At 38.4% G+C, this 15310-nt stretch overlaps 1 protein-coding gene and 1 pseudogene across 2 annotated transcripts; both read right to left on the reverse strand.

The window, feature by feature from the left end:
- Nucleotides 1-2156: 2156 nt before the first annotated feature.
- On the reverse strand, nt 2157-5866 carry LOC144710905 (cytochrome c oxidase subunit 1 pseudogene; annotated as a pseudogene).
- Nucleotides 5867-8020: 2154 nt separating this feature from the next.
- LOC144711345 (Protein kinase superfamily protein) lies at nt 8021-11660 on the reverse strand. Of its 2 annotated transcripts, XM_078585321.1 has the most exons (8): nt 11550-11659; nt 10020-11243; nt 9804-9932; nt 9457-9592; nt 9288-9376; nt 9070-9181; nt 8505-8611; nt 8021-8421 (listed from the first exon to the last, which is right to left on the reverse strand). In XM_078585321.1, the coding sequence occupies exons 2-8, from the start codon at nt 11057-11059 to the stop codon at nt 8322-8324; spliced, it is 1713 nt and encodes a 570-aa protein (XP_078441447.1). In that variant the 5' UTR covers nt 11060-11243; nt 11550-11659; the 3' UTR covers nt 8021-8321. The 2 variants fall into 2 exon arrangements, with proteins under 2 accessions (XP_078441447.1, XP_078441446.1); XM_078585320.1 differs by having other exon boundaries at nt 10020-11660.
- Between the last annotated feature and the right edge of the window lie 3650 nt (nt 11661-15310).

The raw sequence follows: 15310 nt of genomic DNA on the forward strand, positions 1-15310 counted from the left end.
GCCAACCTCAGAGGCCCAAAATATGAAAAGACATGCTAAAATATAAACTATGATAACGTTAACATACGGGGCCCATTGACTACGCCGAATTATTGAAGATCGGGTATTTCACCTTTGCATTGGCTCTGCACGCTAGTTGAGACCGGGTCTTTGGTGCTAGATGGTCCCCATCTTAGGAGAAGGCTCTGAAAAAAATTCACCCAGGCCAGAATTATTCAGGGCCCTTGCCCTTCTTCTCCCTTCTCTCCACACCTCTTCTTCACTCCCAATGCGATCGGGATGACGTAACGACGATGATGGAGGGTGAACGGAGCTAGTCAATGTGAAGGAGGAGATTCTACGTGCCATGGACCACATGGATACTTTAGAGGCTGTACACATGAGCATCTCGACTTGTCTCACTCGAGGATTCATTGTGATCTGTGCTGAGATGATTCATTTAATGTTATTAAGGATGTCGTTACAATTCCATTATGAGTTTGTGTTGCATGGAATCCTCATGTTCATCCATATCTAGGCCTCTAGAACCTAATACCCACCACGTCACCTGTTTGAGGCCCTCCGTCACTTCACTATCACATCATCCATCATCACAGTGACTTCATTGGCGCAGCCTGCTAAACTTTCATTTGTCATCATCATATCTCTGTCAACGTCCCTTCTCGGTCATGATGACAAAAGAAGTGACAGATGATGTTTGTCAAATGTCCATAAACATCATTAACTCAATAAACATATTAGGCATTAAATCAATGTTGGAACTGTCAAATGTCCATAAACATCATTGATGTGGCTTTGGTTTTTCTAAAAAGAATTAATAGAATCTGATTCACTGAATATCCCACAATTAAAAAAAGAGTACTTTCAGAGTTAAGGTTTTCAAGAATAACACAAAATATGTAACGCCGCAGTTGGGGAGATAAAAATCCATAAGAAGATAAAGAAAAAAAAGTAAAGAATATGAATCTGTTATAACCTAGTTGAGTCTTATGATATGTTTCCCAAAGGTTTGCTAGTAAAAAAATATTATGTTGTTTCCAAGGAAACAAAGGGAGGCAGGTTAGCCCATAAGAGAGGGTCCTTGAAAGGCTGTATTGCTGATATTTCTTTTTTATGTTGTTTTAATTATAAATGTTATGTAAATAATGAAATCAAAAGTAACAATATAGTAGATATATATAATGAAAAAACTGGTATATAAAATGATTTATACAGAAAATTCTCATTAAGAAGATTTTAAGCCTCTAGAATGTTTCTTGTATTTCATCTTAAATTCATCTTTTTCTCCTAAATTAATGCCACACTATGAAGACGTTTCTCTGACCAACTCTCATGGCTTTAGGTGTGTAGTGAGCACTCATGACCTTCTATGTGCATATATAGGGGACAGTAGATCAATTTTTTCTAAAGCACACATTGGTGGTTCTTTTAAAACATAGATCATGTTGGATCCTATGCCTTGATTCAACCATGGAAAATATGGTTTCCATGATGCAGAAGTGTAATATAGATTCACAATAGATCTATAGAACAAATACATCACATGTACCTTATGGGGAATTTATTCCACCCTTGACATGCTCGCTTTGAGATCATTTTGAGGCGGTTCACATGTTCGGCCTCCAGAAGTATCCACACAATCATGTTGGCCTTGGATCTCCACCTCTTCTTATTCAACTCTCCTTGAAGACACTCTCCTTAGTTGAGTGGAGAAGAGATGAGAATGCAGAAGGGGAGGCTCCCAGTTCTGTCTGGCCTGGGTACTTGAAATGAGTGCTCCTTCCCTATTTATATTTTACTAATATTTTTCTCAAAAATTCATGAAGTAAATAGATTAACCAATGCCCCTATGATCATATGCGTGTGTATCATTCTAGTTATTAACTTTAGTGCACCAATAACAAAAAAAATTTACAGTGTCTTCTTCTCTCCCTCTTGCTCTCTCTCTCTCTCTCTCTCTCTCTCTCTCTCTCTCTCTCTCTCTCTCTCTCTCTCTCTCTCTCTCTCTCTCTCTCTCTCTCTCTCTCTCTCTCTCTCTCTCTCTATATATATATATCTACCTATCTATCTATCTATCTATCTATTTCTCTCTCTATCTCTCTCTCTCAGTTTCTCTCTCTCTCAATGTCTCTATCCGTCTCTCATTGTCCCTCTATCTCTCTCTCTCTGTTACTCCTTCCCTCTCTCTGGGGCTTTCATTCTCTCTCTCAATTTTCTCTCTCTCTCATTCACACACGCCTCTCTCGTTCCTTTATATTCTCTTGGTCTCTCTTTCTCTCCTCTCTTGGTGTCTTGCTCTCCTCTCTTGGTGTCTTGCTCTCCCTCTTCTCACTCTTTCTCTCTCCTCTCTGTCTCAGCATCTCTCTCTTGGTCTCTTGGTCTCTCAGTCTCTTTCTCGTTCTTCTCTTTCTTTCTCTCTCTCATTTTGTTGCTCTATGTTTGTCTCTCTTTCTCTCTCTCAATGTCTCTCTCTCAGTGTCTCTCTCTTAGTTTCTCTCTCTCAGTGTCTCTCTCTTAGTGTCTCTCTCTCAGTGTCTCTCTCTTGGCCTCTTGGTCTCTCAGTCTCTCTCTCTTGGCCTCTTGGTCTCTCAGTATCTCTCTCAGTGTCTCTCTCTTGGTCTCTCTTTCTTTACCGAGGTTGTGGGAGTAAGCGAAGTTGAGCGGGATACTCTCTCTCTTAATGTCCCCCTCTGTCTGTCTCTCTTTCTCTCTCTCAATGTCTCTCTCTCAGTGTCTCTATCTTGGTCTCTTGGTCTCTCAGTCTCTCTCTCAGTGTCTCTTTCTTGGTCTCTTGGTCTCTCAGTCTCTCTCTCTTGGTCTCTCTTTCTTTTCTGAGGTTGTGGGAGTAAGCGGAGTTGGGTGGGCTACTATCTCTCTCAATGTCTCGCCTTGTATCTCTCTTTCTCTCTCTCAGCATCTCTCATTTGGCCTCTTGGTCTCTCAGTCTCTCTCTCTCTCGTTCTTCTCTATTTTGGTCTCTCTTTCTTTCTATCTATTAGTGTCTCGCCCTCTGGCTGTCTCTCTCTTTCCCTCTTTCGTCGTCTCTCATTCTCTCTTTCTTTCTCTTTGTCTCTCTTTCTCTCTATCTCAGTGTCTCTTTCTCTCTCAGTGTGTCTCTTTCTCAGTCTCTCTTTCTCTCTCTTGCACCTGAATCATCCACCAACTTTTTATCATCTTTGGACATTTTTCAGTTGAAAGGATGACTTTATCACCAGGAGTTCAAGCCTCATCCTCAGCCCTGTGTAATTGGTTGTGCTGCTATAACGATTAAAAAGTTTTAATTGTGCCTGGGCCATAATTTCAATTGTGGAATCCCTTGTTATAACGATTAAAAAGTTTGTCAAAATGACACATTCTCGAAGAGCCATACATTATTCTTGCTGATCAACAACATATATAATCTCTTTGTAAAAGATTGAATGGAATTAGTGAGGTTTATGAACGTCCATCAGGGAGGGAGGGATATTTTGTCACATCATCAGTCACCATCACAAGGCTCTAAAATGCCGTCTGTCACCACCGTGCCATCCGTTACGCTTCCATCAGGGTGCCAAATGTCGTGGGGAATGACGTTTGTCATTCCCTAGGTGTGATATTCCTCCTATCCAGCATGTAAACTATTTTCTACTTTGGCTTCTCGCGCCTTTTTCTTTCTAACAAATATTAGATTACGAAGGAAAACAAAATTTTTGTTAGGTTCTTACCAACGGTCAGTGACCACTTAACTTCACATAGCTTTTGATCTCCTTGATAAGCGGAAGTTCTCCAAAAGTATGAAAGACTAGAGGAATTTGTACCATGCATTCAAGTGTGGTTGGATACTATTCAGCAGCCCAATAAATTGGGAGCTCATTAGTTTCTTTCCCCCCCTTCTAGTGATTAATCCAACCACAAAGAAGTAATGAATCTCAACTAGAGATTCATAACTGCTCAGAGCATTCTATCCAGTGTAAGCGTCTAGATAATTTGGAATGCAATGTGGCATACCCAAAAGTCATAAGAAATCCATTCAAAAGAGGGCCAAATGAACTCCCAAAAGAGTGATCCAAAAATAAACGACTTAATATCTCAGGGTGTGCCGACCAATGCTTTTATCTTCACCAGATTGAAATCCTGCAAATAAAGCAAAACCAGCTTCCATAGGAAGTAAATAGGTATCATATAGAGTGTTGTCTAGCCCAGAGTTAGCTTGAATTATTCCAGAGATCATTCCTATTGTGAACAAAGATGGAACCTTCTGCAAAGAACATGGTGTTTTGTATTGTGTCGTATCTTCCCAAATGGTAATGATCCAACTAAATAAATATAACCCTGTGGACACAGCTATAATATTGCTCGCTGCGCTGAAGTAGGCATGTGCATCATCATCGAAACCCGCTGTAACCATATGATGAGCCCACGCCAATTACCCAACAGCACCTACACTGATCGTGGGATAAACCATGCCTAGATATCCGAAGACCAGTATTCCCAAAAAGGTCTGTACGAGATGACTTAGAACGTCAAATTTAGGCAGAATTGGAATATACATCTCTGGATAACAGAACCAAAAAAGATGCTGTTATGATATGAGGTTTCTCCTTCCAGCAGGATCAGAAAAGGTTGTATTTAAGTTTTGATCAATTAATAACATTATATTTGCCCCCTGCCAGTACCAGAAGTGATAATAAAAGCGGGAATGCTGTCAATAGAACAGACCACCCAAAAAGGGATGATCTATGCATAATCATTACAGGTCCATGCATGTTGTTATAAAACTGATGGAACCTAAAATTGATGAAACACCTGATAGATGAAGGTTAGAAATTTCTGAATCAACTGCTCCTCCAGAATTGCAAGTAATACCACTTAAAGGGCAAAAAAAGCGTCCACCCAGTGCCAGTACCCACATCTACTAAGGCTGTGCTTAATAGGAGCAAGAAACTTGCTGGCAATAACCAGAATGATTTCATACAAAAAATAACCAGAATGATAATCATTACTTTGGAGAAATGCCATGTCAAGTGCACCTATCAGAATCGGAACAAATCAATTACTAGATCCTCCTATTATTAATTGCATAACCATAAAATAATCATTAAATAACAGTGGGGTCCTATTAAAACATTATCAAGTAGATTCCCATCAAGAATTTGATTCCCGGTCTTAAACGAATTAGCACTGAGAAGCATTTGTCCATCAAGTCAGCAATGGCACCGGAGATGAAATATAGAGAGACAAAGAGAGAGAGAGAGAGAGAGAGAGAGAGAGAGATAAAGCTTTCGTCTAAAAAAACTCATTCCCACCGCCATCACTGAGACGCCCTGTCCCCGTGGTCTGCTAGCCCCTTCTTCATCTTCTGTTATGCCGTTAATGACGTGGCAGAAGACATGATCAATTAATTTGGTTAAATCAAAATCAATTAAACAGAAGCATCATTCCTAAATCCATTGACCACTCTTAGTTATTATAATTGAGCCATCAAATTCAATTAGTCAATCAGTCAGTCGATCATACATTTTTTTAATGGGCTCGACGGAGCAATCTGATTGAACAAGCCAAATAAAGGACATTGCAGAATCAAGCTCTTAAGTCAACGAAAACATCATATTTCATAATTACGCCCCTTGTAGCATATTAATTTACTAGAAAGTTTCATGACAGGTAAATAGAAAATGGACTGCAACAAATTAAAACCTCAGTCATCAAAGCAGACAGATCTAAAAAACTTTCATTTCAAGATGAACAGAAACAGTGTATTATTCTGGCCAATGATACAAAGCGGGTATGTACCAGGAAAGGGAGAAGAGGAAAGGCCAAGAAGAGGGGAGAAGAAGCTGGACAAAGCACCTGAAGACGCAGTGAAGTAGAGACAGTACTTAGGCATCGAGGAGAAGAGAAACCAGGGACAGCACCTTCAACTTCATTCTTCTTGGCTGCCTTCGAAAAGGGTCGGCTGCCTTATTTGAAGAGAAATATATGTGGAGTGGAAAATGACCGAAATACCATTATCACATAAAATATCAAAAATGTCCTAGTTATTATGGGGATATTATCGGCCACAGCATTCAAACTCAGCTAAATGAGGGAAAGGATAACTCCCTAAAAAGGAAAACGGTTGAACAAAACAAAACATAAGGATATAAAGAGCGGTTGGATCCAAAAATGCTGATTGAAAGAGAATAAGAAAAAATCATCACTCGTCTGAAAACTATATACCGACGGATGGACATATTCCCATGCGGGCATTGATGATATAGCGGACCGTCACCAGAAATTTAGAGAACTGTAACTGAACCTTCACGTGACAAATTCATGACATTAGTGGAACCGCGGCATTGTATTCTGTCTAAATATGTCAAAATTTCAGAATAAAGTATGCTTTTTTGAAAGAATAAAAAAACATCTAAGAAACCTTTCCTTTGCATTTCTGCACGATGAAAAGGTTATTTTTTCCCTTCGCGCTGAAAAAAAGCCAATTTGTCTACCTCTTCGCATATATTTCACGGCATCTTAACGGTATTTCTTGGAACTACCCTTAGATATGATTTCAGTCTCCTAACTTAAATTTAATAAATATATATACACCAAAAAGACGTAATCACATCGCAACAGCATTGAAAGCTCTGATTTCCGAGATGATTCTCAGAAATAGACAAATTCCACGATGGTTCTAGCACAAGCAAAAAATTTCAATCATATCTACATTCAAATGGAGGACGTTCTCCGGTAATGCAAACATGGCGAGAAATTCCCACTAACGATAATAAAAAAATGTTAGCCAAAATAAAAATTCAAACGAATCATTTAATTAACTTAACGAGTTTTTACTTGTCGACCGGTAATCTCTTGATTCATAAAACTACTCCAGCAGCTATGAGAGAAATGAAAACATGGACGCCCTTTATCAATCAATCCTTCCCGCTGTAAGGTTTAAATGTAGAAAAAGACTCTTTGATAGGTTATAAAATAAAGCGGTCTTCGTTTGCACTGCAGGACATTTATTTTATGCCGGCATGGGTGGCCCTGAAGGAAAAAGATAGAAATGAAAATGCCTTATGCATTATGAATATTAATTCAACTAACTTAAGTAAATAACAAATGAGACAACCCGAAAAGTTGAACAGACGCCTTAATAGAATATGGTTCTTATGGTACCTCAACAGAATACGATAAAAATATTTCCGTAAATTTGAGAAAGGCAGCATTTTCACCTCCCGCAGTCAGTGTTCTCCGTGAATGCTGCAGCGATAATTCAAAGACAAGAACACATGATGCATTGATCTATGAAACAAAGCATCTTACTTTGGAGAGCTTTTATTCATAAACCCTGAATAATTAATAAAATAAAACCAAACAATGGAAATCTGAAGAGGATGAAGTTAGAAGACTCGTAAACTATGCCAAGGTCAGAAGGATGATAAAAAAACTAACCCATTGGGAAATCTTGGATAGAAAGGTCAAAGTCCCGTAATGAAAGGCATTACTTTCTCCCGAGATGCGGAAGCCAGAACTTAACTGCGGATGCACACGGGTTACTTAGATAAACCCCGGATAATTTTTTTCTGAAGAAAAGAGGGAAGATCACCCGAGATTGGTGATCAACCGATAAACCCCGGATAATACACGTCAGCAATTTACAATTCCGCATCATACAATGATTTACATTTCTTTGAGTCCTTTGAAATTGAAGTTTTAATCTACTTTTCAAATGATTGTTTTCTTATTTTATGAGCAGAAAAGGGTAAGCATCACTCTGTCATTCACCGTGCCATCAAAATCCAACTTTAAGTCATGAAAATGAGGCATAAATTATGTTCTTGCTCACAGTATTTGACGCTGCCCAGAACTTTTTATGCCACTATAAATTATTAAGACACTAAGTGCCCAGAACTTTATATTCCCGAGCACTTCCTAATCTGGGCATCGACTATTAATTACCTCTATTCGGAATGCATAGTGAATATATCTTCTGGCACGGAAAGGAGAGAGCCTCTCTTCTGCTTCATATCCAATCGCCTCTTGCAAACACAGTGTAAAAAAATCAAAAGAAACGCGTACGGTTAAATTTCCACAATAGTGAGACTTAGATATTCAAAGCCAGGCTTAGGTTCATCGCGTGATGTTGCCAGAATTTACATGTACAAGTTTCAGATGATATAACGCTAATAAGCCACATCTTCAACCAGATTTCATAAAGGAGCAATATACCCTGCATTGGATTTTGATCGTAGAAGAAAAATTGGATCAAGTGCTGCCCGTCACTGTTCAGCTCTCACCTGATCCACGTCAGCAAAAATCTTCGCTGAAGCTTTAAAAGACTGCAATGCAAGCATTGTGACCTAGCAAAACAAACTCCCTGTAGCAGTTTCCCCTTGCTGCTGCTCCTTCATCCTCAGCTCTATAAGGGGATCTGGGCTCTTCATCACTCTTCTGACCCGCCTGGAAAGATCCACGATAAATTCATATCAAGACGGAGATCAAAAAGATGAGAGAAAATTTTTTGAAATTATTGAAATAAATACCTGTCCTGGGCATGTTGAGCAGGAAAAGTGGGCATGAATGATTTCGATTTTGGTAAGGGAACCTCCCGAAACCAATCGTGGTTCAGAGCTTCTTCTGCTGTTATTCTCTGCAAAGTAAAAAGGGAAATTTTAATGCTCATGAAGAAAACCAACACTAGTGACAACTAAGGCTTGGCAAGTCCCGATGACATTGAGGCAGGACGTTGATGACTGGTTGACGATCAATTGATGTCATTGATTTCAACATTGATTACCATCAGCGTCGACATCAACGTCAACCACCCAGGAGTGCCCTCCTTGACGTCATCTTCAACCGAAAAAAAAAATCGTCAACATCATGGTCAACATGACGAAATTGGTTGACACCTGCTTTTGTCTGTTTGCGTCATCTCATTGAAGTTTAGGAGACGTTGGCCGTGCAATCAACGTAAGCCGTTCAGGGCAACACGTCAACATCGATGTCCACGTGATCAACAATGTCAACATTGGAAGATGACATTGACTTTGATGATGAAGTTGACAGAAGCCGAACCCTAGAAAGCCAAGCAACTCATTTGGGCGTTACCTTTTCAGGGTCATAAGTCAGGAGCTTGTTAAGCAAGTCAAATCCAGCCTCTGACAGAGTTGGGCGACCGGAGAAGGAAGTGGGAGGGAATTTTTCGCGCAACTTATTGAATCTGTAGAACAATTTAGCAGGGGAAGAAAGATGAGAGGGGAAAAATGAATAATTGTGGGAGCAGCCAAAAAAGCAAACCATTCAAAGCGTTGAAAGTAAAATCTTACGGTTGCTTGACAAAATTGACCTTGACACCAGGAAGCTTGGGGAAACCGGGCCAAATTTTCTCGTTTGGAGTACCAAGTATCCTGAATATCTGCATGAAATAAATAACTAATGAGGGAAAAAAGATCAACACAAAAGAAGAGATTTGGAACGTCATGAGAAGAGAAATACCTTGTCCAGCTGATCAAATTCTGTTTTGCCATTGAACAATGGCTCTTTAGCCAAAAGTTCGGCCATAATGCACCCCAGGGACCACATGTCAATCGCAGTTGAATATTCCTTCGCGCCAAGTAGGAGTTCAGGCGCTCTAGAGAGATCAAGAAAAGCGAAAAAGTCAGGGCATAGTTCTCAATTTATAAGATAATAACGCCAAATAAGAGCCACCGTTTCTGTTTTGACTTGCTATTGTTAGGCCTAGATACTTTTTTTCCTATATATGATCCAAAATTCTATTTCATTTTAATTTTTTGAAAATGAAGAAAAAACAAAAAGGGAATTCACTCAATTCTACAACACACCTGTACCACAACGTGACTACCAAATGAGTATAGGGCTTCAGAGGGCTTCCATACTGCCGTGATAATCCAAAGTCGCATATTTTCAACTCCCCACGGTTATTCAACAAAAGATTGGACGTCTTCAAATCCCTGATAATAATAAATTCAAGGTTTCAGCATAAAAAGAAACAAAGCAAAAATAACGCAAAATCAAAACCTTTCATGCGTCATATATACCTGTGAAGAACCCAGTTGTCATGAAGGTAATTGACACCTTCAAGCAACTGCATCATCAAGCACTTCACCTCACTCTGGCTGAATGGCTGCTTCATAGTCTCCATGAGCGCCTTCAGATCATGCTCCATGTACTCCATCACCATGAAAATACTATCAAGACTGCTACCTACAACAACTTCCTTAACATCTACAATAGAAGGATGATGAAGGGACAGTAGAATGTTTATCTCTCTAAGAGACGTGAGGGGAAACCCTTCTCTCTCTTTCTCCATTTTAACTTTCTTCAGAGCCACGACTTCCCCAGTCTTCTTGTCCTTGGCTCTATAAACAACACCATAAGTGCCTTCGTCGATCTTGTTCATCCGTTCAAACTCGTCGACGCTTCGGCAGCCTTGTAACATGTTTATACTTCGCTGCGGCGGAAGAATCGGCTCCGGAGTTCTCTCAAAACCACTCTTCTCTTCAGAATCTGACTCAGACCCCGAATTTGAGGCATTTTCAAAGTCCATGTAACTGTTCTTCTCTGCCTCACTTCCCTTTTCGTCGAGTTCTCCGCCCGATTGAGACGATCTCGAAGCCGCTTCTTCAGAGCCTTCCCTCATAACAACTTCTCCAAGCTCAGGGGTAGTGGAAACCTTCTTCTGAGATCTTGAAGAACCAACTTCTTTTGAAACGTCAGGCAAAGTATCCAAATCATCATCTTCAGATGCATTATTCCCATCAGCCCACCTCGAAGCCGATATATTTCTTGCTGGGTAGTAATCTTCATCTTCCTCCATATGGGTGTGATCAACGTCATTAGCATAAGAGGGAGCATCGTTCTCTGCAAGATCAGACTTTTCTACAGCGTTTTTCATATCAATTCTGTTGATTGGGACAAACCCTTCAGGAAGGGGAGGAGGAGGAGGCAGAGGAACACTGATAACAGTGTCTTCAATTACAGGTGGAGCACTAACAAGCGATTTCTTCTCTTCCCTGTCCCAAACTATGGGAGAAAATTTCCTCTTCTTGGACAACGGAGAATGCTTACCGTTGCCCATCTCCGATTGAATTACATCAGGATCGTCAGACCCACTTCCACTGGATAATTCACCGGGCTCTCTTTCAATCCTTCTATCTCCATTCTGCCTCGAATCGCTAGATTTGACCGACCCATTCTCAGATTTTCCTCCTTTCGCCAGAGATTGGCCTTCCAGAAACCGACCCTTCGCCAATTCCTTGCCCCTAAAAATCCCATGATGATCACTTCTTTGATTTCCCCCCCCCATGAACAAGCTGAACTGGGTCACCGGACGAAACCCTAGAATTCAAGATCCCCCCCTCAAAAAAACCCTGGTCCCAAATCCGAAATCTCGGAAATCAGGCGCAATGACTAGATTAAACGAAGACGGTTCCTTTCAGAGATCAAATCTCTTGGTACCCGATGAAAATTTCGATCGCCGGAAGCGGATAAAAAGGGTATTTTTGGCGTTTATCCGACGATCTCGAACTAGGAAAATGGAAATAGATGGAACTTTCAAAGAACCAGACCTGGATTTTCGCCTCGACGCGGAGGAAGAAGAGGCGGCGCCGCCAAGAACACGAAGAAGACGATGAAATTCAGAGGCGGCCGCCTTCTCCAGAGAAGGTCAAGCAGCGACGATCAGACTTAGTTTAAAACAGAAGATAGCGCAGTTAATAACTTCGGCCCATTAAACTTGAAGGCCCATTAATTGGAGTTATGAAGGGCTGTACGTCAAGAAGATGAAGATTGTCCATGTGACTATGTGAAATGTATTTTTTTATACATTTTAGAAGATGAAGATTGTCCATGTGACTATGCGAAATGTATTTTTTTATACATTTTAGAAGATGAAGATTGTCCATGTGACTATGCGAAATGTATTTTTTTTAAAAAAATTAGAAGATGAAGATTGTCCATGTGACTATGTGAAATATATTTTTTATCAACTTTAGAAGATGAAGATTGTCCATGTGACTATGTAAAATGTTTTTTTTTATCAATTTTAGAAGATGAATATTGTTTTTGTAACTATGTGAAATTTATTTTTTTATCAATTTTAGAAGACGAAGATTGTCCATGTGACTATGTGAAATGTATTTTTTTATCCATTTTAGAAGATGAAGGTTGTCCTTGTGACTATGGGAAATGTATTTTTTTATCAATTTTAGAAGATGAAGATTGTCCTTGTGACTATGTGAAATGTTTTTTTTTATCAATTTTAGAAGATGAAGATTGTCCGTGTGACTATGTGAATTGTATTTTTTTATCAATTTTAGAAGATGAAGATTGTCCGTGTGACTATGTGAAATGTATTTTTTTATCAATTTTAGAAGATGAAGATTGTCCACGTGACTATGTGAAATGTATTTTTTTATCAATTTTAGAAGACGAAGATTGTCAATGTGACTATGTGAAATGTATTTTTTATCAATTTTAGAAGATGAAGATGGTCCATGTGACCATAAGAAATGTATTTTTTTATCCATTTTAGAAGATGAAGGTTGTCCATATTACTATGTGAAAGGTAATTTTTTTATCAATTTTAGAAGATTATGATTGTCCATGTGACTTTATGAAATGTATTTTTTATCAATTTTAGAAGATGAAGATTGTCCATGTGACCATGTGAGATGTATTTTTTATCAATTTTAGATGTCTTAATTTATGGCATTTTCAGGTCATTGGAGAATATGAATATATGGTGCACGAGCATCCGGGTTGGGGATGCTGGACGGTTCGGGATGGTTTTTGTCCTCTCCCACGTTAGATTTTTGTTTGGGTTGTTGGAAACCATTTCGTCCCAGAACCTTCCTGTCCCATCCGAAATGATCCCATCGGGGGACCCTGTTGTACCCATTCAGTATGATATTGGGAAAATGATAGATGTTTCGATTCATAGAAGTTTTAAAATTTGAGAAAAATATCATTAAAATGATATTTTTAATACATTTTTCCCGCCTCCCGTCCAATGCTAGCGGACAGGATAGTTTTCTCATTCAACTCAAAAAAACACTCCTGCCCTTCTTTAGACGAATGAATTTCTGTCAAGGCCCTGGACGGGGTGATTTTTCTGTCCCAAGTATGAAATCAACTATTGGTTACACTTTATAAAAATGTCGGTCTATGTATGCATATCCATTCTCTTGTATGTCACTGTGGAGACCTCGTCAAGATATATTTTTGAGAATTGATTTGAGAAATTTTATTGGTCATTAATTTATCACAATAATTAAAATTGGAATTTGCAGATGATTGGATAATATAAATTATCTAGTATTAGTTAGAGAAGTTTAATTGGCCATTAATTTGTCACATCTAGGTTAATAACTGTTCGCAAATGGAATACTAAAATGGACTTCCATGAAACTACCTTTTCAGCTTGTATGTGTTCAACAACTGACATTGATTCATATAGAATAATGATATTCTGCCACATGGCCTACAAATACGATTCAAAATATTTGGTAACTTGGCATGCCATTAGATATAATAATGGCTGTTTGAAACATGTGTAATTTACAAGACACATCAAGATAGGAGGAGCTCAATTCAAATTTGTAGGTCAGCATCGAATTCCTTACATCATTCCCATTCTATATATCTATCTCCATATCATATCAGGTGAAACTTTCTGAGAGCATCTTTCAAATTCCAAGGGGAAGGACATTGGCCTTTTTCTTTCTGATAGCATCCTCAAACCCTATATTTATCTCTACTATCCTGTTCTTTTAAAAAATGTTCAATCTCCAAAATATTGGGTCCAAAAGAAAGACACTATAACATCTTGCCCCTGGAATTCTTCCCCAAAATCTACCCTCTTTAAGTCCATTCATAGTCTTCAAGGAAATCTTCAAGTACATTCATAATCTCCATGGAAATCTTTGGGGAAAATATTTAATTACATTCATAGTCTTTATGGAAAATCTTCATATAAAATCTTCTATTACATTCAGAGTCTTCATGGCAGATCTTTAAGTACATTCAGAGTTTTCATGGAAACTATCCAAGTTAGAGGCCACTATCATTAGATTTCCTTAGGAGTTCTTGTAGTTTCTGGTGAATACTTGAGATCAATAAGGATTAATTATTTTTTCATTTTAATTCTAGCCATTGTAAATCCCTGGAACTTAGACCTGTAGCGCCATTTGAATTTCTCTCTCCTATAAGAAGACCTCAAAACAATGCTAAGCAATGGCTTATAACTTTTTATCCAATAATTCATTTATTTGATTTGATCTCAAAAGGAAACTATCCATTGTTTTTAATTTTCAGCAAATAACCTGATTTTGAGAATATTTGAGGGTTTCGAGATTACATTCAAGTATCTTCCTGTAATAAACAAATAACAAATCTCAGGTTTTCTTCAATTTTCCATTCTATAGTGGACCCATTCCACCAGAACGGACTCGGCCATCAGATATTCGTATGTATCATATAAAATCCAAATATATTCCCATTCAATCCCTCTCACATCAAAGAATAAACCTCTTGTATCATATGACAAAAATAAGATTCAAGTAATTCAACCTCCTTAGATACTCCTAATGAGGTATTTAATCCAAATTTCATACTAGAATATAATCAACCTGAAAATGGCTTCCCTATAGACAACTCAACCAATTAATTATTACCATGTTCCCCAGTCATTATCACTTCCACTCGTAAAAAAACAATGGATTATGACTATTACATCTAATCCATGCACATGTCTGAGTTTCATTAGTACAATTCATTCATTATAAGACGAACATGGCTAAGGTGAATTCTTTATCTTTTTGCAGATATGTTTCTTTTGGCATCCCTGATATGTGTTCATTTTGCATGGTTAACCGTTCCAATTCAAAGATGCACTTTGAGGACCAGGATGGCTCAATTTGGTCTATTGGAAAGAAAACATATCATTACGAATCATCTTTCAACTTATAGTTCTACAACACATTCCAAATCACATTTTTTGCATACCCATCATTTATTAATGAAGTTATAATGAAATTTTGTCTTTAAAATTATAATTGCAATCATTGAACCCCATCTTCATTATTTATTTCTGTATTTGGGTATATTATTGGCCATGGATATACAAAAAAATATGATTTCCAACAAAATTAGACTAGATCATACAATATTTCATCAGGTACTTGAAGCCTAGCATCACTTTGCCACTTTCTAGTTTCCACAATTATTACAATTCAAGAAGCCCTTATCCATTACCCCACACCTTGGCCATGATCCCTTGCTCCCCTGAGTCTGGCTTGCAACTACCACAACAAATTTTAAATAAAAAAAA

Source organism: Wolffia australiana, chromosome 13 (assembly GCF_029677425.1).
Source record: "Wolffia australiana isolate 7733 chromosome 13, ASM2967742v1".
Taxonomy (NCBI): domain Eukaryota; kingdom Viridiplantae; phylum Streptophyta; class Magnoliopsida; order Alismatales; family Araceae; genus Wolffia; species Wolffia australiana.